The sequence below is a fragment of the Idiotropiscis lumnitzeri genome, chromosome 5 (genome assembly GCF_059441095.1).
Source record: "Idiotropiscis lumnitzeri isolate Australia: NSW breed Sydney's pygmy pipehorse chromosome 5, RoL_Ilum_1.0, whole genome shotgun sequence".
Classification (NCBI taxonomy): Eukaryota; Metazoa; Chordata; class Actinopteri; order Syngnathiformes; family Syngnathidae; genus Idiotropiscis; species Idiotropiscis lumnitzeri.
The window spans coordinates 29,276,882-29,299,496 of NC_142395.1; the positions used below are offsets into that span (position 1 = coordinate 29,276,882).

At 42.3% G+C, this 22,615-nt stretch overlaps 2 protein-coding genes across 2 annotated transcripts; one reads left to right on the plus strand and one right to left on the minus strand.

The window, feature by feature from the left end:
• On the minus strand, window positions 1–13,735 carry tmod2 (tropomodulin 2). The gene is made up of 10 exons (XM_088296662.1): window positions 13,593–13,735; window positions 7,397–7,619; window positions 7,167–7,323; window positions 4,261–4,383; window positions 3,919–3,993; window positions 3,581–3,711; window positions 3,392–3,499; window positions 3,172–3,315; window positions 2,721–2,865; window positions 1–1,441 (listed from the first exon to the last, which is right to left on the minus strand). The coding sequence occupies exons 2-10, from the start codon at window positions 7,520–7,522 to the stop codon at window positions 1,410–1,412; spliced, it is 1,041 nt and encodes a 346-aa protein (XP_088152788.1). The 5' UTR covers window positions 7,523–7,619; window positions 13,593–13,735; the 3' UTR covers window positions 1–1,409.
• Window positions 13,736–14,402: 667 nt separating this feature from the next.
• Window positions 14,403–21,872, plus strand: leo1 (LEO1 homolog, Paf1/RNA polymerase II complex component). The gene is made up of 14 exons (XM_088296976.1): window positions 14,403–14,537; window positions 15,547–15,695; window positions 15,868–16,169; window positions 16,925–17,133; window positions 17,649–17,753; window positions 17,847–17,941; window positions 18,095–18,243; window positions 18,358–18,442; window positions 18,615–18,709; window positions 18,780–18,914; window positions 19,238–19,373; window positions 20,122–20,314; window positions 20,392–20,489; window positions 21,535–21,872. Exons 1-14 carry the CDS (start codon window positions 14,480–14,482, stop codon window positions 21,694–21,696), a joined length of 1,971 nt encoding a protein of 656 aa, XP_088153102.1. The 5' UTR covers window positions 14,403–14,479; the 3' UTR covers window positions 21,697–21,872.
• The last annotated feature ends 743 nt before the right edge of the window (window positions 21,873–22,615 follow it).

Below are 22,615 nucleotides of genomic sequence, written 5' to 3' on the forward strand. Positions count from 1 at the left end.
CCCAGATCTAAATCTCGTTGAAGGAATGTGGCATACAGAAATGTTGGTCGATAGGTTTGACAAGATGCCATTCAAGATTAGAGATCGCATGACACAAAGATTCAAGTAGCGTATTTGAGCTATCTGAATTGCAGATCAGCATACCTTGAGACGTCCGGTGTGATGCACACAGCATGTCGTTGCTACAACCATTGTTGTGCCCATTGCTCTCACATTCCATTTGACATCGAATGTGTTACTTCAGAAGTGTCGATCAATGGCAGACCTTCGCATTAAGAAGTACTCAAGGCCTCACTTTGAAAAAGGTTGGCGAGGGAATTGTGGGGAAAGAATTTCACTTTCTTCCATCATTGTGACACTCCATTAAACATTTCAGCTACAAACTATAGACCGACAAGAACAAAAAAAAAAAAAAGACATGCACAAGGAATGTTTTTCAAATGACACAATGAGAAAAAAAAACCAAAACCTCGTCCAATATTAACACCTGGTCCAATATGACACAATTAAGCGATGCGTGCGCGTGTTGGTCTTTGGCATGGTTTAACACATTTATGGCTTCATCTGTTAAACCGTTTCACTACAGAATGACAATAATATCCTGTTCACGTTCTAATTCCAGCTGTCATTTAGCATCCGTGACAGGAGGTCAGGAAAGCACAGATCAGTTAAAAATATAACGAAGGAGAAATCTAAAACCTTATGCGGTGATACATTTGAGCGGGGACAGTATTATCGTAGAGAGAACGAAAACGGCATTTATTCATTGGGCTGACTGCAGCACAAGGTCAGCATCGGCTAAACATGCTGTGCTCACATGAAGCAGAAGACGCAGCAGCTGTGAGTTTTTTTAAGTTAGCGGCAGAAAAACAGCCTATATGTGCCTTCACTTTGTACACGTGATGGAGAGCAGCGTGGATCTGTAAGAGCTGTGGAAGTTTTTTTTTTTTTTTAGGCAGGCGTTGGACCTGCTGGTGTGACCCTGGTGTTCCATGAGGTGATCCAGAATGTTCATGTTAATTTCTATTCAGCTATGCGACGTTAACACTAATTTCAGGTGATATCATTAGAAAAGAAGAGAAGCAAAAAAAAAAAAAGTCAGGACAGATGAGTTCAAGGCTGAAACCAGGGAGCAGCTGAAATGGAAAGACTAAAAACTAACTTGATTTACACGTTCAATGACAGCATAATAATAATAATAATAATAAACGCATATATGGGAGAGGGAGGCCGTTTCATTCCAGTTATTTCTCTTCTTCTCAGATGTACGTTCTTGCTGCGCCTTGCCCCAACAGTTTGGCACAAGACTTGTTCCACACGGTGAGATGAGATCAGGGCATTGGTGGAAAGGATTCCACATGGCGAGATGAAGCGACATGATTGGCTGGGAGATGGGCGGGAAGCCACCTCTAATGGTCCCCATCCACTCGTCTCCTGCGAACTGCAGAGAAAGTAAAAATTATTCCTCCTGCAAAGACTAACCGAAAGAGTGTTAAACTACAACTTGTTAGTTGCGGTGGTCAAAATTCACACCCATTTCAAGAGCGTGCATCAGTGAGTAGAGAACGACAAACAAAGTTGGCGCCACTCTTAATGCAGTGAATGGTCCCGTGAACGCTGTGAAAAGAAGTCACCGTTAACTGGCACTGAGCACAAGCCATGCATCACACCTGTGCTACTGCAGCTCTGATGAGAGGAGGAACTAAAAGAGAGAGCAGAACATTGGGGCCTAAAAGTCAAGATCATCCCAAAGAGTTTCCGGGAATTAAAAGTCAACCAGGAATAGAAAGTAAAATCAAATGTGAATATTGCAATATTCACTTAGTTTCTCTTTTGATGGAACAACAATGAAAAGATGGCATTTTTTTTCTTGTCAGATTGAAACCTGTTTAACATCTCCTCAAAATAACTCGAAACTCAGCCATTAATGTTTGGACCGCGACACGCAAAAAATTTTCAATTATTAATAATGTTTTTTTTTGGCAACATTTATAAACATCAATATAGATTTTTGACAAAGAGTGAGGGGAAATGTTATGTTGGAACAAAGAGAAAAAAAAAATCCAAAATATGAAAAAATGTTGAATAAAAAAAAAGATAAAATCCAAGACTATGCGACGCGGGTGCAGAATGTTTGACTGTAGTTTTAAATTGTAATAGCATCAAATCACCACCAGATGGTAGACATGTCGTACTTGCGCTTACAGGGTCTTAACACTGCCCCATATCAAAAGAATGTGAGTTTTTGTTGTGCAAATTTGTAATGATATGCAGGACAAACATAGCACCTCAGTAATTAAACATTTTGAGTGAGTTGATTTCTGTGGGGGGGAAAAAAAGTACTAAATGAGTTCTTGCACTTTATGTTGGCCATTGTTCGGTAGGTTTGTGCCATTCTTTAATTGTGATTCTCAGACAAGAGAAAAGTCAGTGCACTGGGAAAAAAATACCAGGTAGAGTATGTGATTATTTTGTTTGCTTCAAACCCATTTTTGTTGGGTTACTGAATAGTTTATCTTTTATACATGCATTGAAAAATGTATGATCAAAAATGAAATTTGTTGAGCGTGTATTGCGTCCACATTGAAACCAGCATTTTTGTCATGTTTCCGCCACATACGTCACACTCATTTCTCATGACCTGATCCACCCCCAACTTGTAACGAGCTCATTGCGCGCAGGTTGCAACATGTTCTCAAGTGTTGTGCGTACGTACATACCCAGGTCATTGTTCTTGGTGATGGCGGCGGCAGCGCGAGAGCGCGGCCCCTGCTTGGTGAAGTGGTAGCCAAACTTCACAATGCTGTTGTTCTCCTCCAACATTTTCGCTATCTCCATCTCTACATTGGTACCCAGCTGTTGCCGCTGAAATACAAATGACAAGAGTTTAAAAGGTCGGCACGTCGCAAGAGTCAGGATCATGTTGTTGGACTGACTAGAGGAAAATAGGATTGTTTTGCCAGTCGCAATTACGTTGTCAGGCATCTAAATAAGGTGAAAGTATCGTTGAGTCCGACAACTAATGCCAGTAAATCATTGGATGGAACAATGACAAACGAACTTTGACCTATTTATTAAGTTACAATGAACAGTGCAAAATCTTCAGAGCTGCAAGATGACACACATCCTAACTTGATCTTCAAACGATTTAGCTCGTAGACATTTTTTTACCTGGTTATCGATCTTGATCTCCGTGAGCGTGTCGTTGTCTCGCAATGCATCGATCAGCGACTGCATTCCAGCACCGGTGATGAAGTTGGACTCCAAGTTCAAACTTCGCAGTGTCTTGTTCTCCCTCAGCATTTCGCCAAATGCCTGCAAGTGCAACATTCAAAAAGGTGACCGCAGAGCTTCTCCGTGCGGTAAAAGCCGAGAAAGCGGCGTCCCTCACCACGGCAATGGGGTCGTTACTCCGTGTGGCGGCCATACTGAACTTGACTATGTGTGTGTTGTTCCCCATGGCTTTGGCAAAGTCTTTGAGAGTGGGCACGGGGATGTTCTGCATAAAAGGAATAGCAAGGGAGTCGGTTGAAGGTTTGAGGGACCTTTAAAGGTTCGTCATTCTGAGCGAGTGTCGCACCTTAATGTTGTTCAAGTTGACCTCGGTTAAGGAAGCATCGTTGCGCTTGATCCGATTCAGCGTTTCTTCGACATTTGTGGGATTGGGAGGCTCGTCAAAAACAGGGTTCATCTTCTCGCCTTTGACCACATCTGGAGAGAAACGGCAAGCAATGGCCTATTTTATGAACACTTTTGTACTCCACAGAGAGACTGGACATTTTGTTCAAGTCACTTTACATTTGGAGAAATTGCACCACAATAATAATGTTTTTTTTTTCGTTATATGAAAGCTATCAGTACTGGAGAAGTTAGGATTGTTGTTGTTTTTTTTTTTGTTGCTGCTATTGTTTTACATACTGTTGTAGCCCTCTTTTGCTGCAGTTCCGTCATACGACTGATTGCTGGTCAAAAGCGTGTGAACGCCCAGGATTGCTGCAAACAAAAGCAGGCATATGAGGCTCAACATCCACAGACATGAAACCAAAAATAAAAGTGTATCTGAAGGGCATTCTGCGACAGGTCGTCTTGGAAGTCGTCGTCCGATTTGGACGAGTAGAACACAATAAAAGATGAAGTCACGAGTCTGAGAGCTAAATGGGATGACGTTTAGCTTTGCTGGCAGAAGCAGTCTCGAGATGTGTTTTGTTCCTTCAGTCCATACAATTGTTAAAAAAAAAAAAAGTACAGTAATTGACTTACATGCAAGATCACAGAGTTCCGTGTCTGTGGCGCTGGACAGGGCTTCCTCCAATTCCGGGTCAAGCGTTGTGACATTGTCCTGTCGCATTTCTACTGGTTTCTCTTTTGGGATAAATACTTTGCCTGGGGAGACAAAATGAGAGAAAGTTGAAGAAAGAGCAAGACAAGACAAGAGATGAGTCCATTCTTGCCACAATGGACAAGAAAATAAATCGACAAGACGGTTCAAGTCAAACTTTTATATATTATATATATATTTATCACATGGCCTCATGACAATCTTTAACAGGAGAGGAGCTTAATATTTAATATGTTTCCTGGTCAATTTCCCTCATGGGATGAATAAGGCATCCATCTAAATTATCTTTCTTATTTATTTATTTTTTGCTGCCAGTGCCAGACACTTTTAGGGTCTTATTTCATACCATTCGTTATCGATTTATTGAACAAATCTGCACTGTGTGTGAGACATCCTTCCTGGAAAAATATTGCGCACATACATACTCACATTTGTTTTCGTTTGCCTCTGACAACAGCGCATGACCGAGACTGTCACCAACTAACTGGCTCCTGTGCGCTCGGCAACAAAGTGGCGTCATTTTGCAACACGCAAAAAGTATTTTGCATTCCTGAAATACACGGGAAGCTGACAAACTGGATTGAAATTAATTCATTTTGTTTTCATTTGTTTCAGGCCGTCATTGGGCCGCTCGGATTTTAAATGCAAAGTAAAAAAAAGGGTTCGGCTCCATGTGGTGTTGTTCTGCGACAACATTCCACACCAGAATTCTCAATTGAGCCCAACTAAGGCGAAGATTCAGGCACGCATGGCAGTGTTGCCACGGTAACGACTCCGAGGGGTTGAGGGGGGAAGTCATGAACAATAAGTGAACTGTAATCTTGACTGCTGCTGCTGCGGTGTCGCAGCCTGTGGATGCCAGCACGACATGCCTGCAAAAAAAAAACGGGCGCTTCTTATTTGTTCCTCCCTTTAAAGTCAGTCAAGCCAATCAAATTGCTCATACTGGTCCCCGGTGGGGGTTCAAGTACTTCCTGGAGCCAACAAAACAGTAAATTGAATCGTCAGGCTCCTTTCTGCGCCTCCTCATTTCGAGTAAAAGATAAGAGGTGTGGCTTGCTGTCCACAAAATCCAAATAATCCCATTTTCATCAACTATGAAAATACCAAAAGAAACCACAAACAAGAGTCATATCACAAAGAATACTGACGCAAGATAAGGGGGAAAAGTTAAAAAGCCTCAAGATGTGTACAATGTTCATCTCTACAAAACAAACCTCAAATTTCTGAAGTTGGAAACGAGGGAAGCAGAATTGGGAATAGAAAAGTCAAGAGGAAAAAAGACAACAAAAAGTGACGGATTGTAAGAGAGAAATGCCCGATCTTTCCAAAGCACTTAAGAAAGGCGGGCTGTTTGTTTTCATTTATCAGCGGGGGGTGAAAAAATGAAGACAGGGGACGGGAATCTGCAACATTCCACGTAATGACCGCAATGATTCAACTTTTCCATGTCGTCATGGGACTTGCACACATGCACATATGGGACGCATTACGGCAAACTGGCCAGTGCGAGTTCAGCGTGGATGTCAAGACGTCAGCTTCACATTTCCTCGACATTAGCTGAGAGAATATTTTAATCTTTAAAAGATTCCGACAAGGGGAACTCTGTTGGACCGTGCTCGCGGCTGTAGACGTTTGTGAAGATGCTGCAGGGCAGAGGTTTGCTTTTGTGACGTTTAGAAACACTTTCTCAAGGTGCGGGCATCGCACGATTGCAGACTTTCAAGTACTACTCGGCTGTCGTCGGCTGCATGTTTGAACGATCTTAATCAATGGCAGCTTTAGATTAGTAATTGAATAAAATATTTTTTAGGACGTATTATGATGATACAAGAGTGCAATAGTAATGTCATGTGTAATAAAACTTTAATAAAGCAGTGCTAAAACAAGCTGTCTTTTTTTTTTTTTTTTAATTTAGTGTGAAGTGTCATTTTGACAGTAGGAGGATTCTGCCTGACTGCCACGTTATATTATAAAGCAAAATATTTGCATCTTTTTGTATTTTTCCCAACTTTATGAAAATACATTCACACTTATGAATCATTTTACTGAAGTCTATTGGAACACAAATGGTGCAGCAACCCATGTGACGGATAATATTTATACTCACAGGCGTATATTATTATGAGTGCATCTTACTGTCACTCGGTTTTGAAACTCCTCTTTGTTTGTGCCTGTATGCGCATATTCTATTGCCCCCTGGTGGCCAAAGATCACACACCGGAAGGAGAACAATGTCGGGTTGTGACGGATTACCGGCATTTCCATTTGTTTCAATTCGGAAGTAGGAGTTGATATACAGAATGAAAGAAACTCTCAAGTCAAGCGACCGCTGTCTTCATTTCTACAACCGAGTCCAAAATACAGTTTCACTGCTTTGGATCTCTTCTGTCAGCTCACCCCACACACAATGGTGGCGCTCCCCCGCACTCCCCTGCCGTCATGTTGCATAAGAGCGGACAAGCATTAGTAATACTTGCAAAGACAGCAGCGGAGTCATGACAGCTGTGTGTTGCAACTGCATCACTACCACAGACACAAAAGCCACTGAGTGACACCCGCTCTCATCCCACTTCACGTTACAAATAACTCGGTGGACTCAACATCATTTCATCGTCATGGTGATAGGGTTGACGTCAGTAATAGCAAATGTCCTTTGCATTTTGGGAGGCAAATTGTCACAGTTCTGCACTTGGAAATACTTCAAAGTGCATTTTATACTGACAACTCCTTGGCATCTTGTTCATCTGTGTTGATTTTTTTTCTTTTTTTTTAATGACCAGAATGAGAACTGAGAGATGGATTCAAGGTGCTCCGATTCACGCACCTTTCTTCTCTCCGGTGAAGGGTACAATGTCCTCTCTGTCCGTGTACTCCATGGCTTCCTTCTCCAGGTATTTGAGGAGACTTTCTCTGTCAAACCTTCCTGTGGCTTGTTTTGTAGTTTGGTTCTTCTGACGTAAACCAGCTGGAAGAAGAGCATTCTGAGAAGGACCAAAGACACACATTAGTTTTTGTGAATTAAAAGTACAGAAATGCCCCCCCCAGCGCTCTGACCTCTGGGTCCATCTCCTCCAGTGCCGTCTCCAGCTGTTTGAGCTCATCCACCGACAACGTGTTAAGGATCTCATCTTCATCCAGATCCTTGTACTTGTCCAGATCCTTTTTGAATGACAACGTCATGATGCTCGCTGTTGCTTTCCTGACCACACTGAACAGTAGACGGCAGCCCCACTTTCAATGGCTCTGCTTTGTCGCTCCGCAGCAAAGAAAAGGCGACCTGAAGACGAAGGAGGGGAGAAAAAAAAAAGCACACAAAAATATAACTTCCTGCTGCTGTCAGCTTTTTCCCCCCCTCTCGGTTCAGTTATGATTGAGTGCTATGAATTCTGCCGATCCACTCGACATTTGCCAATTGTGCGATGTGATCTAAAAAAAAAAAAGGTTCTATCCACTCCAATACAACAGTAACAACATCTCAGTCCATCAAACTTTTGTAGCGTTTCTCCGCATTCAGGCCACATCCCACCTGCGTTTGAGATGAGAGGCGGGGTACACCCTGGACTGGTCACGCGCCAGACACACAACTGTTCACATTCAAATCTAGTGGCAAAAACCAGTCTTCCAATTCAATGAACCTGACATGCATGTTTTGGAACGAGGAAGACCCACACAAGTGGTGACGAGGAGTGCGTGCAAGCTCCGCAAAGCAATGCCGAACCCGAATCTCAGAATTGTGACGCAGAACATACGTTGGTTCGCAGTTCTACACAGATAAGACATTCTCTAGTACATTTTTTGCCATTTGAAGAGTCATTATTGTACTTTCGTAGTTTTTCGAGTATTGCGCAGTCGACACTCAGAACTAATTGGATGCCTCACTCCTTTATTAAAAAATACCATCACATTTAATCAAGTCTTTTGTAAACGAGGCCAAAAGTTGATCTCATCCTTGTGAATGAAACAAAAGTTGATCTCAGCGGCCTGCGCTGCACAAAAAGCGTTGCAATGACGCAACACGCACAGCTGGAAGAAAGAAAGAACTTCCTCAGAAACGCAACAGACCGGCCACTCCTATGAAGACGGCTAACTCTCGTCGAGCGAACCCAACGAGCTTTGTCAACGCCAGAGACAAACAAAGTCGCACTCTACCATATCATAATCGAGCCTGATTCTTTTCTGTTCACTCTCCCACGCCACAGTTGGAACACAGCATGACCTCATCATTTGCAGAATCCCCTGAAGTGGGCTACATCTGAAGTTACCCCATAAATATCAAGTTAACTCTAAACTTCCCTTAATGCATTGCTGGGACTATTTTATTGCACTAGAAAGTGAACATGAAGCAGCTACCTCGAGATTACATAAAACATGCGCCTCAACCCAAGTAATTCAACGCTGTGACAGCGGGCAAAAAAACTCCTCAACTGTGAGGTATAGCAAAAAGATTATTTCAACAATTCTGGCAGTTTCCCCGCAGCGGCTGGAGTCAGGGATTTCTCCACTTGAGAGGGGTTTCCTGAAGGCGCTATTCAGTTTCTCGCCTCCACAATTCAACCTCTGTCCGTCGCTATCTCTTCCCCGAGCCTCCCTGCTCCATTAAACCACCACAACAAACATATTAAGGAGAAACGGAAAGCGTCCCAGCAGGAGCATTGACCAACATGGGCGCAAGCGCATAAGGTTGAACTGAAATGTCAACGCTGATGGCTTTTCATTAACAGCAAAAATTCCACTCAGACAATATTTACTCAAATGTGTCAAGTTGCCATACAATGCTTGGATACAGCACGGCCAGTGTTTCCAATCTTAGCTTTTGGAACGTTACAATATGATAATGACACATAATTTCAAGACCAGTTAAGATAAATTGGACGTTCTCTCATGGCACAGTCATGGGCCACAAGACCATGTTTGCGAATCAATGCGTTAGACTGCGTTTCACAAAGAGATCCGGTTTCTCAGTCCACAGTGTGCTTTAATGGTAATCTCGTCTGGCTTGCTTTTGCACAGCAGAATGTTCAGGTGGAATGCTTTGAGCTAAAATCAATAATTGTTTAGATTTAATCGTCCAAATCAAAGTATTCTGGATGCTGGATGTTTTGGACGACTCATGGTTGTGTATTCAAATTTTCAACATTCATACGGATGTACAAAAGTGAAGCGAAACGCTGTATCGCGCAGACCCAAACTGTGTGCATCCAGATCACCTGCTCGCTCTCGTAATATTGCACACTTTAAGATCCGTTTGCATCGTCGAGATTCAAGATGTCTTCTTTCATGTGAATGAAATGTTAAAAGGACAACATTTTTAAGTAATCATGGACAATGGGAAATGGTACTTGTATCATCGTGAGTATTTCTAATGATAGGGTCAAAATTAGGGATGCAGCAATACAGGTACAGTGAACCCTCGCTACTTCGCGGTTCACCCTTCGCGGGTTCAGTGCTTCGCGGGTCTAAAAAATATTCGGGGGCATTGTAGTTTTGCCGAGCGGCACGACGGGGCGCTGGAGCGGTTAGACGGCCGGCGTGCGCCGAAGAAGAGCGTGGGCGAAGAGGAGAGTGGACGAAGAAGAGCACGTTCCCCCGGGCACGATTTGGGGCGACGTTTCGCGCGGTTCGGACCGTACCAGAGCTCCGGCCGGCGTGCGTGGCAGTTAAGCCGAAGAGGAACAACTTCCGCCCGGGCATGAGCGGAGCGCGAGGCTGTCAGTTATGAATGAATAAATGAATAAATAAATAAATGAAGAATGCCACCTTTCATTTCACAGGGCACACCGGACGGCGTACCAGCAGGTAAAAGTCAAAGTAATTAAATAAATACAAAAAGAAGTAATTGAATAAATACAAAAATAATGGCTGGGGAATAAAAGAAATAATAAGTTTTAATAATAATGTTTTTTTTTTTGTTATAACATGAATTTCACTCTCTCCCTCTCTACCCATATATATATATATATATATATATATATATATATAGATAGTTTCTTTTTTTTTTTTTTTTAAGCATTTTTGAAGGTGCGCCGCTACTTCGCGGATTTTCAGTTTTCGCGGGTGGTCTCGGTCCCCATTAACCGCGATAACCGAGGGTTCACTTTATCAGTACCGTACATGTAAAAATGCGCCAACGCTATGACACACAAGCTTCTGAGTGTGTGGTCCGCAATCAGTCAAAGTGTCAGTTACGACACGCTGAAAAGTGCAAAGTCTAAAAGTGTGATGATATTTCTGGTTCGGATTTGGAGAAAGTGCAGGATAAATGTAAGTCACACACGTATAATGCTCTTATGACAAGATGAGCCCGAAATAACACCTTTCATGATATTCTCCTCTTTTCTCAAACGGCAACCACAAAGGCCCAATATAATAAATTTTAAAAAATGCAGTGCATGCAACCAGGCAGCGAGATTGGGTGAAGGGTGAAGACAACACACCAAGAGGATCCATTAGTCCAGTCTGATTAATTCCATTCTCCTTCTCATCTCTGCTAATCCAACAACACAAACTGTAAGCCAATCATGCTGCAAACCTGTCTGCACAACTCACTTTGTCACCTTGGCCTTCCTGACACTGACTGACCTCACGCGCACTAATTGACGCTTAAACGTGTCTATTATTAGAAGGGAGCATCGCACAGCCGCATGTATATCATCAAAAAAAGAAATCTCTAAAGAGTTTAAGTGGGGAGAGGGAAAATACATCAGAGGGATGAACAGGAAGTGCTTTCGCCTCCTTCCCTTATTAAAGCAGAGCGCCCCAACATGAGACTATAGTTAGAATTGCCCAGCTTCCTCATCCCACACGTCACTCTATTTTATTCCCATCGCCATCTTGTTCATCCTCCTCTACATCGACCGCACCGATCATGGCAGAAAGTGTGCGATCGCATACGGCCAAATACAGAGACGGACTGAACCGTGTTTGTTTTGTTTTTGCACATGCGAAGAAATAAGAATTTTCTCATGTAAATAATAAATGGGTTCTCTTGGCAATGACAAGGCAGGAAATGGGGTGTTCCTCACAATAACACATGATTGCATACTCCCCCTTTCCAACGGTGCACTCAAGACGCATCCTACATTTTTACTGTTCTATGTTTAATAAGAGAAGATTTCAAAGAGCTTCCGGCATTCCAGCTCGGCAAAGACTTAAAAAAAAATAGAAGAGCATGAGAATAAATACAAGTACTACCAGAGAGATGGCTTTAGAATAAACCACGACTTATTACAGTCGAACGTTCAAAATTGAATGTTCTGGCCTCAAGGTGGTACATTTGGAAACTGGCTGCCATTTCGGGGAAAGACGTGACCTCTAAAGTCACACAACAACTTTAATATAAACAACAAGCCAAGGCTTAATACTTTTATTCCACTCTGATGGGCAAATTCTTAAAAGGAGGAATCATTTATGGTTAATGTTAACAATCTGATATTTACAAATGGAAACAGCTGAAGGACGCACCGCTGATTGGTTTATAACGTGGGCTGCGTTCGGAAATTAACTTTCAGAGCAGCGGACAGGTGTCAGAGTGAATTTTCAAATGTTCACTAAGAATCATTGAAAAAATAAAACAGACACATAATAAGCACATTGCTACAGAAACTGCTGAGGGCAAGCTGACACTCGGGCCGAGTGTACATAAAAACTGACAGCTAACTACTTCTAAACTCGCATTTGTTGACGCCCAGAGTGAGGGGCTCACCAGACTAGGCTGCGTATTTAAAGCCATTCACACTCAAAGTCACAGATACTTGTTGAACGTGAGGATGGTGACCTCCAGTTGAGCGCTGCTCAACGCTGGCAATAGGCGGCGTACAAAACAGCGTCTGGGAAGTTGAGTCATTTTTAGTGCCCCTAATTAGCGACTGAAGATTATTTCTTGACGATGTTGTGTTGCTGATAGCAACAGTTTGCCACAGCAAGATAAACGCCCTAAACAGTCTGGAAGATGAGTCAAGTCGGCCGTTACGCCGCTGCGTACAAGTTAAAAAGAAAAGAATAAAAGAATTCAACTCTTAAATAGCTGCAGCTTTGGCTAAAGTACACAAAGAAATTGATATGAATGACAGTTAGGAGTTTGAGTTAGGAGTTAGTAGGACTGAAACGATTAATCAGATAATTTGAACGACTATAAAAAAAAAAAGACAAAGCAAAATCTTGGCCACAAAGATTTGCTGCATTCACTGAATTAAAAGTTCAAACTGTGCATATTTACATATTTATTTTCAAACATGTATTTGGGTATAACTGGTTTGGGCTAAACTGTATGACAACATTTCTGAGCAGGTTGCTTTCTCTTTATGCAATCAAAATCCTATCTGCAGAGCCTGTTTATCTGCAAGACAACACTGCATTGGGTAGGTGTGGCAGACGCTAGGTTTCACCACCAATGTCATGTCAGGATGCATACTCCATGCAGGTACATACAGCAGTTTTCTCACAGCTTGTAAGACGATCATGTGAAAGCTCACTTTCCCCAAGCAACCATGCAACATGACACAGGAGCCACACCCTGCATTCACCATGTCGACCTGAAGTCAACTCAGCTGTACAATGCGAACAAGAAAGTATACATGCAATCAGGAACACAGCTAATATGATCTTCCAAATGATTATTGACTCTGTGTGATATTTTCCACTTCAGCGCTCTCAATGATGATGGGAGTCACCCTATCTTAAATACTGAAACTATACGAATACTGACGTGTAACTGCCTGGAACTGAAATATAATAAAATCCCGGAAACGAGTAATAATAAACGAGACAGAAACTCAAGTTGATGGAGCACGTCTGTCAAGGTACAAGAAGAACTATCTGTTATTGTGTTGTGAACGACAACACGCCCATAAACTGACAACGCGTAATTTCCATTCAGTGGAGAAGTTTACGTAAATGTAACCATAGAGAGACTTCCATTTATCTGCTACGTTTAATTCGTCATGACATGTTTATGACGATCCCACCGGCCGTTAGAATCCGTCATAATCTATATAACATTGGAATAAGCAAATTCGCAATTAAATCAAGACTGTTTCGAATATCCACTGAAACTCGGCATCGGATAGAAATAGTCTTGACAGCAGCGAGCTAGCAGGCTAACATTTGCTCAACAGTGCTAATGGTTGAAGCTAGCTCGCCCAGCTCGAGGGCACACATACAAACAAGTGGCAGTACTATTACTTCAATTATTCTCGCAAAATAAACGATAAAAATATCCGTTTGGCCAACGGATAGATCTCGCATGTCTTACCTGGGAAACAATGAAACGAGGTAGAGTGATGATGGGAGTACTTCCTTGTGAGGACCGTGTCGAGAGCGTAAGATTTGGAAACTCAGCCCAAGGCTGGTAAAACAGGGAAAAGCGAGTGCCGCATATTCATTGAGTGACGTAAGATTTTGACCAATAGACACAGCAATTACACAGTTTTTAACCAATGGGGGCAAAGTACAACCCCAACAATCCCCACCCCAGGAAGAGAAAACTGCAAGTCGGACTGAAATCAGCTGAATAACAGACCGTACTACTGTTTTTCAGAGCCCATTACGTTTTTTTTAAATAAAATTATTATTAATATGTGCGTACATGTGCGTTCCACTTTCCATCTCTATTTTCAAAAGGACAAATTGACGGTGCAAAAACATGCTCATACATAAATTGAGATAAGATTGAGTTGCTGTTTAGGTCCGTAACATGTCAGGAAAAAAAGTTACAAATTTGATCATTGCTTTCATTATTCAGCTATTGGATGACAATGCACATTAGGCATGACCATGTATTTGTATACTGTCTTAACAAGCAAGAGAACTTTGGCATTTACTTGTGAATAAATGCTTAAAGCTTCACACTAGTCACACATTATTTAACTGGTAATGCGCCAAAACTGCAGAAATGTCATTCAGTAGTGGAAAAAAACGTAAATTGTAATTTACAAGCGAGGACAATGCCTAATAACATGTACATGGACCTAAAACTGGAAATTAAGGATTTCCACACCCTACGTTTTATCGCCCCCTGGTGTTGTTTTGAACTCACTTCAGCAGCGTGTCGTCTACAGCGTGACCACGGAAGTTGAATGTGTCCTCGTAAAGTCTTCCCAAATACTTCCGCTAGGTCACATTTCTCACAGTTTTCCAAAAATGGCGGATATGGACGAATTGTTCGGGAGTGATGGAGAGAGCGACAATGATCAACGAGGTATGGAGCTCTCTTCCAACCTTTCATCTGTTACTTTTAGGACATTCGCAAGCTCACCCAGTCAAAGAATAACTAAATTTTAGCTAACAGGAACACACGGCGATGTTTCTTAGCACTTCTGCTAACATATTTAACAACATGGACTGCAATTAAAATGGAAAAAAAAAATAAACTTACGATTTCCTAGCGATTCGTCCCTCACGTTTATTATTTAGCCTATATCAAACACACTAAAATTGTTTGACCTTTGAAGTTGCTTCAATAGAATCCAGAAGTCATGCTCATTAAGCTTATTTTATGTGACTTAATCTTCTGATACTTTATTTGATTTACATAAAGTTAATTTTACAATGTCTACTACTATAGTAATTAATTGAGTAATAAATTGATTACGAAGGTGTTACAACAATTATATGGCAATTTAAGTAGCAAGTAAACTCCAATGCAATGTTTGTTTATACAAGGAAATGTAATTATTAGCACCTTTTTTAAATTTTAAGAATTGCCTTCATATTGTTTCCTTTTATATTTTTTTTGTTTTGTAATATTGTATAGTAAATTATTTAAATAATCGTGATTTCAATTATTACAGATTCATATTTTTCGTAATCGAGCAGCCCTGCAGTCAGAAAGTTTATTAAAGTGTTGATAGTGTCACCTATACATCGATAGAGTCTTGCTGCAGACTAAAAAATGCAAGCCATTTTTAGAGAGATGTGAATCTGCTTCCTGTTGAGGTGCCCTTGAACACGGCACAACCCTTTCTTTTTCACTTTGACATCCCTCCTTCCAAGCCGACTGTGTTATCCGCTTCACTGCGTGGTGTGCAAAACGTATAGAGCGGCATGTCAATTTTTGTGACTATCCCCATGAAGGATTAGAATGACTATAGTAAATATCAAACGCAAATTACTGCCTCCTCATAAAACCATGAATTAGACAATTTTAAATAATTTTGTACTGGATATCATTTCTAAGTGTGCCTAATGTCGTGACCGACGTCCCACAGAATCTGCTTCAGGTTCCGGTTCTGACTCTGAGCAAGAGCGACCTCGTTCTGCTAGCAACGCATCTGGCAGTGGCAGCGACAGTGATCGAGAACGAGATGATGATGATGAAGAGGAAGGCCATGAGGCTGGAAAACCCAGTATGAATGAGGTGTGTGCCAGTTTGACAGCTGGCAACAACGACACTCAGAAATATTACATCGTTAACTAACAATGACGAAAGTGACAAGTGCTAATCAAACACCAACTTGAAGATAGGTAGGGTCTTGTATTTTTAGTGAATTCTCCATTACAGGAGTCACTGTACGTCCATTCATTCCCAGGAACTATTCGGGGACGACAGCGAGGAAGAAGAGCGCAGTCAGCACAGCGGCAGTGGACGCAGCGACAACCAGTCTGAGCGGTCGGGCAATCAGTCTGACGCCAGCGTGCACTCGGATCTGGCTGAGAACGAACACTCCGATGCAGAGCAGCACAGCGGCTCGGAGCGTGGCCATCGAGATGATGAGGAGGAGGACGAGGAAGGAGGAGGCCGCCGGTCAGAAGGCGGAAGCCCGGCAGGCAGTGGGATGTCTGGAGGGGGAAGTCCTCGCTCTGAGAGGGGCAGTGTCCGCTCTGACAGAAGGTCAGTGGCTCATTGACTCGAAATGGATGTTCTGCCTTTACATAAATATTAGCAACGGACCGATATGCTTTTCTTTGGGCCAATACCGATTATTAGTAGTAATGGCGGCCGATAACCAATATTTCAAGCCGATATCCATTGGTTGAAGGATTATATGGTGTCAAAATTTTGAAAAATAAAAACTCCAAAACTTGACATTGTTTAAATGCCTTTAAGCACATCTTTATGAAACAACTTAAGTGATTTACAACATGTTAAAGCTTTTTTGTAAAAGCAAACAGGCAGCTTACTGCTGATTGGCTGCTATCCACTGGACAAGGAGCCAATCAGATGGTGCTGTGGGCGGGTCAATCTGCTTCTGCAAGCAGGGCCACCAGCACAGCAGAGAGAGAGAGAAGTGTGCTACAGCGAGCCAAAATAAACCAGTTTTTAATTTAATGGCCATGAAAGTTATAAAAAGGCGGCTGCCCATTATCGGCAAAATGTCAAATATCGGCCCCGATAATGGGCCCCGCCGATAATCGGTCTATCGCTAATAAATATTCATGTTCTGCTTCATTTGGTAGAAATGTTTACATCACCTTTTTGCCTGCAAACAAACTAGAATCACAATAACAGAAACATTTTACCTCAGCAATACATGATTTCATACCTTTTTGACAGGAGTTCTGATCTTTGTAAAAGCAAAATCTCTCCCTATCTTATACAGCTGTCATAATAATGGGGGCGATATTGTCCATTTTCTTTTGTGTAAGCATTCACAGCGACCTCGGTACCCCGCGGTCCGGTGGGGGCACTCCGCACTCTGACGGAGAAGCGTCCGGCCGGGAGAACCATTCAGATGATGAGAAGTGGGAAGGCGGGGCTAAGAGTGACCAATCAGAGGACGAAGAGGAGAAACGGCAATACTCGGATGAAGAAAGAGAGAACTCTGATGATGAAGGGCCCAGAAATAGAAAAGCGGGTACAGCAGCCCCTCGATACTCACAGGGGAGGGGGGGAGGGATGGAATTCTTTAACCCTACAAATTCTTCAACAAACGCTGATAAATACTCAGTTTGAGCAAAAAAAAAAAAAAATGGGGTAGCAATTGTGTAGGGTGGGGAGTCTAACAAGAATACGAAAAAAAAAAAAAGAATTTAACAAACTGCAAAAAAAAAAAAAATGCGAACCAAACTAATGGTCTGGGCGAGATTTTCTTCAAAGCAAGACCAAAACTACAGCAAACAATATATATCTAAAACTATTTGCATATGTGGAAGAATAGACAGAATTTTCTAAGGTTCTCTGATTTCGAAAAGCCCTCCTACCATGTTTTGTTGCGTTGTAACTGCAGGTGAGCGCAAGGCATAATCACAGTAGCCAAGTTGTCTTGTGGGCTACACACACAGAACAGAATACAAAAAAGGTCACGGTCAAACAGGCCAAAAGACGCGTTTATCCTGCTGTGTCCTTAAATTGTTGTTCTGCATTTTTCAGAATCTGCAAAAGGAAGCGACAGCGAAGATGATTTCATCCATAGAAGAAGCAAAGCAAAAGCCACTTCAGATTCCGACTCTGACAGCGACGTTGGTGCAAATGATAGTAAGAGACGCTGATGAGTCTTTTCACCCTTCACGCATCATTTTTTTCCCCAGTCAAAGATGAATAGGTTGTGCAACCTGTGCTCCCGTGCAGACAAGAAGTCGGTAGCGGATGACCTGTTCGGCGAGGCCGACGACATCTCTTCCGACAGTGATGCAGAAAAGCCCCCCACCCCGGGACAGCCCATGGTATCCCCCTCAACTTTTTCATTACTGCCTCTGTCAACTTTCATGAGAATTACTCGTGTGTGTTGCCCTCAGAGCGTCTCGCAAAGTCTTGTTTCGCTCATCCCTTTTCATCATGGCTCAATGAGGCGGAGTTTGATGAGCTGTTCTCTTTAGGATACAGAAGATGGTTTGGAAGGGGAGCAGGCAGAGGAGGAGCCTGTGCCTGAGACTCGTATCGAAGTGGAGATCCCCAAAGTCAGCACCGACCTTGGCTCTGACCTTTACTTTGTTAAGCTGCCCAACTTTCTCTCTGTGGAGCCCAGGTTGGAGCCCATTAAACTTTTATAGACACACTTTGTACTCACACTAACTCAAGACATGTTTCGATAGAAGTTGAGAATGTTGAAGCTGAGTTGATTTGAATTCCTCCTTTGCAGACCTTTTGACCCGCAGTACTATGAGGATGAGTTTGAGGATGAGGAAATGCTGGATGAAGAAGGACGCACCAGGCTAAAGTTGAAGGTGTGTTTTGGCTTCCGTATGCTGTCGCTGAATGTGTGTCATCGCAGCAATAACTGAAATGAAGCGTTTGGAGGAAATTTGCCCTTTCTTCTTTGCCAAATTCTTTCAACTCAGTTATCATATTGGAAGGTTTTCAAGCGAGACTGGCTGACTGAATCGTTGCCTTTCCCAGGTGGAGAACACCATTCGCTGGCGAGTCAAGCGCGACGAGGAAGGAAACGAAACACGCGAAAGCAACGCACGCATCGTCAAGTGGTCCGATGGAAGGTATGTCCTATCATCATGTCACTTTGTCCGACTGCTCTCCGCTCTCAACTTGCTTTTCTATTTGCTGCAGCATGTCCCTCCACCTGGGCAATGAAGTGTTTGACGTTTACAAAGCTCCTCTCCAGGGAGACCACAACCACCTGTTCATCCGTCAGGGTACTGGCTTGCAGGGACAGGCGGTGTTCAAAACCAAACTCACGTTCAGGTACTCGCATCTCCTTCGGTGGGCCATCGAGAATAAATAAAGGTCCTCTTCGAGGTAGAAACCTTCACCTAAAATGTGAAACGTGGCTATTTCAAAAGAATGACTTGCAACAATTAGCGAATTCTGGAAACTTTTTCCACTTTTTTTTTTTTGACACTTAATGGGTATGCAGGTTCTCCACAGACCCAACTATTCGACTATGTTTTCACTCTCTCTCTCCCTGTCAAAAAATGCGACACAATTGCATAACGTCAACGTCACCGAGGCGACAAAAAGAAAAGTCTTTCACACCATCCCACAATAAAATCAGTTTCTTTCGCCAGGCCTCACTCGACGGACAGCGCCACACACAGGAAGATGACCTTGTCTCTGGCCGACCGTTGTTCCAAGACACAAAAGATCCGCATCCTCCCCATGGCTGGACGGGATCCAGAGTCGCATCGGAATGAAATGATTAAGGTGCCACACACTCTATTCTGTTGATGTTTACAGAACACTCTTATCACCACGAGAAAAGAAATCCAACTGGCCGAGTCATGTCAAGTACACACACACACACACACACACACACACGCTCACCACAGCTGTTTAGATAAAGACACATCGTGACACGCTTACGTAATAATGTTGGACTGTGGTCAGCAACACTGACATTCTGTCACTCAGACCTCGAGCCTGCTTGTGTCTGAGCTGCCAACCCAAACAAAGGATGCCCCTGATGGCGTCCAATATGCACAGAACCAAGAGCTTGGGCCAGTTGCCTTACCTTGGCATGGCTAATATCATTCAACTAATAATATTTGAACTTTTTCGGAAAAAGGTTTCCATTTGCATCCATTCAAATTTTGTGGATTGCCATGACCTGGATGGCCGAGCGTCTCCACCGACATAGAGAAAGAAACAAGTTTTTAGCAAGCACCTTTGGTATTTGTGAGTGATATTGTAATGAAAAATTGGAAATGACTTGGACAATTACGCTATCAGTCTACCGATATCCAAAGTTAAACATGGTCACATATTTTACCCACAAATGTGTCGCAGGACAGGGGGTGGGAATTACCGAGCTATAATATTAAACCACAAAATGAGTAGTCGAATGTATTATTGCCAAGAAATGTCAACTCATCATCAGTAATCCCACATTAACACTGACGCAATACATTTGAAAAGATTCCGCTGAATTTCCAACTGGTGTCCGCTCACGTAGAAAGAGGAGGAGCGCCTACGAGCGTCCATCCGCCGAGAGTCGCAGCAGAGGAGAATGAGAGAAAAGCAGCATCAGAGAGGCTTGAGCAGCAGCTACCTGGAGCCCGATCGTTACGACGATGAAGAAGAGGGCGAGGAGTCAATTAGCTTGGCGGCCATCAAGGGCAAATACAAAGGAGGAGGCGGCTTGAGAGGTGAGCCCTAATCGCTGTTTTGAGGCAACAAAATATTTACACCGATCCACTGCTGTACACTGTCTCACTCAATCCAGAGGAACGAGCGAGAATCTATTCATCGGACAGCGATGAAGGCTCAGACGACGACAAGGCCCAGAGGCTGATGAAAGCCAAAAAGCTGGACAGCGATGAGGTGAGTGTCATATGCTAGTTAGCACGCAGGTGGCAGTGTGCTACAGATCAGCACAAAGGCTGCTTTTCCACACACCGCCTGCAAAAAAAAGAATCAAACAAAGCAAAAGTGCTGACTCATGTTTTCACCTTGGAAGAATATGCAACTAGCAGTTAAAAGTGGGAAAGTATTCAACGTCTGCCCTGTTTTTGGATTTGTTTTACTGTAGTTGGGTGATCGATGGATGATGGCTAAACAATAGTGATGGACCGACCAATCTGCTTTTTCCAGGGCCGATACAGATTATTAGTAGTCATGGAGGCCAATAACCGATATTTGAAGCTGATATTCATTTGCTGGGTTAAAATGGTGTCAAATTTTGACTTTGTTTAAATACCTCTAAGCACGTATTTATTAAACAACTTTAGTGATTTACAACATATTAAAGGTTTTTCAGACTTATAGTTCAATGAAAACAACAATCTCTTCAAAGTCTACTGCGGCAAATCATTTTCTATTAGTTGTGATTTGTAGTAGACTGACATTGATTTAAATTTGGGTACCTTCCTCTCCCATAGTGCGTGTGACTGAAGGTGAAAAAGCAAATGGGCAGCTTTGGGCGGGCCAATCTGCTTCTGCGGGCAGGGCCACGAGCACAAGAGAGCGAGAGAAAGAGTGCGAGAGAGAGAGTGAGAGCTTCCGCAAGCCAAAATGAACCAGCGTTTAATTTATCGGCCTTGAAAGTAAAAAAAAAAAAAATGCTGACGCCGATAATCGGCAAAATGCCAAATATCAGCCCCGATAATTGGCCCGGCTGATAATCCATCTATCACGAGTAAACATTATCTGTTCCAGCTCCCTTCTCCCCCCAAAAAACAACAAAAATATTTTTTTTATGTTTTTTTTTAATCAGGAAAATAGCATTTTATAATGTTGCACTTTATAAAAACATAGATTGCCAATGTAAATCGAATGAAATAGTTTGTGCATCATGATTCAGGCCTAACGCGTCAATTAAATTCATTTTGGTTCTCCTGCCAGGAATTAGCATTTGTGTTTATTGCAGGAGGGTGAGGGGTCAGGCAAACGAAAAGCAGAGGATGATGAGGAAATGGCCACGAAGAAGACCAAGAAATATGTGATCAGTGATGAAGAAGACGAAGAAGACGAAGAAGGCAGGGAGGAGGAGGAGCCGGAGGAAGTGGAGGAGGAAGAAGACGATGAATAAATATTTTTTTTTTGGACTGAACTATCAGTGCCCGGCCCACATAGCTGATAAACAGCCATACCTTGTTTTGTATATTTTTTTAAGAGAACCTTGCGTAGGTGTGTACAATTGTGCGATTGCTTGTTTATGTCGTGTACAGCTGAAGTGAGAAATAAAGAAACAGTTGACTTATGTAACTCGACATTCCCAAGGCCTTTTTCTCCATCTTTTTTTTTTGTAACAATGTGATTCAAATGCATGAGAAATCTCCCGTCTATTTTTCCAGATAAAATAGTTGCTATTTGGATACTACTTTATCAACGTGACTACAAAGTGACTTTGTATCAAGACCTGATTCACAGGAAATGAAAGCAAGTCATCAAATAAAGTTTAATCGACCACGTTCTGTCAGGTGTTCTTCAGTTGAATGAGTCACAAATATATTTGGATTTGGAAAGGTTTTTCGATCATTGACATTTCTCTCCCTGACTGTGTGGACATGTTATGTTCAACAACATTGAACCACACATGCAATTAAAATAGTCTACTGCACTTTTATTACACTCGCAGTAGACTATTCATTATTCTACATTTTCTCAATGACTAAGATTGTGTTGAGGTCACCTAGGGATCTTAATATGGAAATTGACCTAATTCATTTCTGATAAATTGATAAATCTGGAGGGGGGGGTGCAAGTACGTAAGATGGATGCAGCACTTGCTAAAAAAAAAAAATCCATGTGTTTATTTATGTTACTTACAAAATGAAAGTAAAATATAAATGTATGTAAAATATTATGTTGCATGTGAAAGTAATGAGTTTTTTTTACAATATTTTCCACCATACAGTAGCTGGTGAAGTTAACTCATAGATATTACACTGTGCTATGAAATGTTTCAACTCTATGGTGGAAGATCACTACCTTCCAGCAATATTTGG

Coding starts and splice junctions, on each gene's coding strand:
- leo1 (XM_088296976.1), top strand. CDS start 14,480: ATGGCGGATATGGACGAATTGTTCGGGAGTGATGGAGAGAGCGACAAT. Junction 17,134..17,648: donor GCCCAGAAATAGAAAAGCGG/GTACAGCAGCCC, acceptor TGCATTTTTCAG/AATCTGCAAAAGGAAGCGAC. Junction 18,710..18,779: donor GTCAAGTGGTCCGATGGAAG/GTATGTCCTATC, acceptor TATTTGCTGCAG/CATGTCCCTCCACCTGGGCA.
- tmod2 (XM_088296662.1), bottom strand. CDS start 7,522: ATGACGTTGTCATTCAAAAAGGATCTGGACAAGTACAAGGATCTGGAT. Junction 7,324..7,396: donor TGGAGGAGATGGACCCAGAG/GTCAGAGCGCTG, acceptor GGTCCTTCTCAG/AATGCTCTTCTTCCAGCTGG. Junction 3,500..3,580: donor TCAACTTGAACAACATTAAG/GTGCGACACTCG, acceptor CCTTTTATGCAG/AACATCCCCGTGCCCACTCT.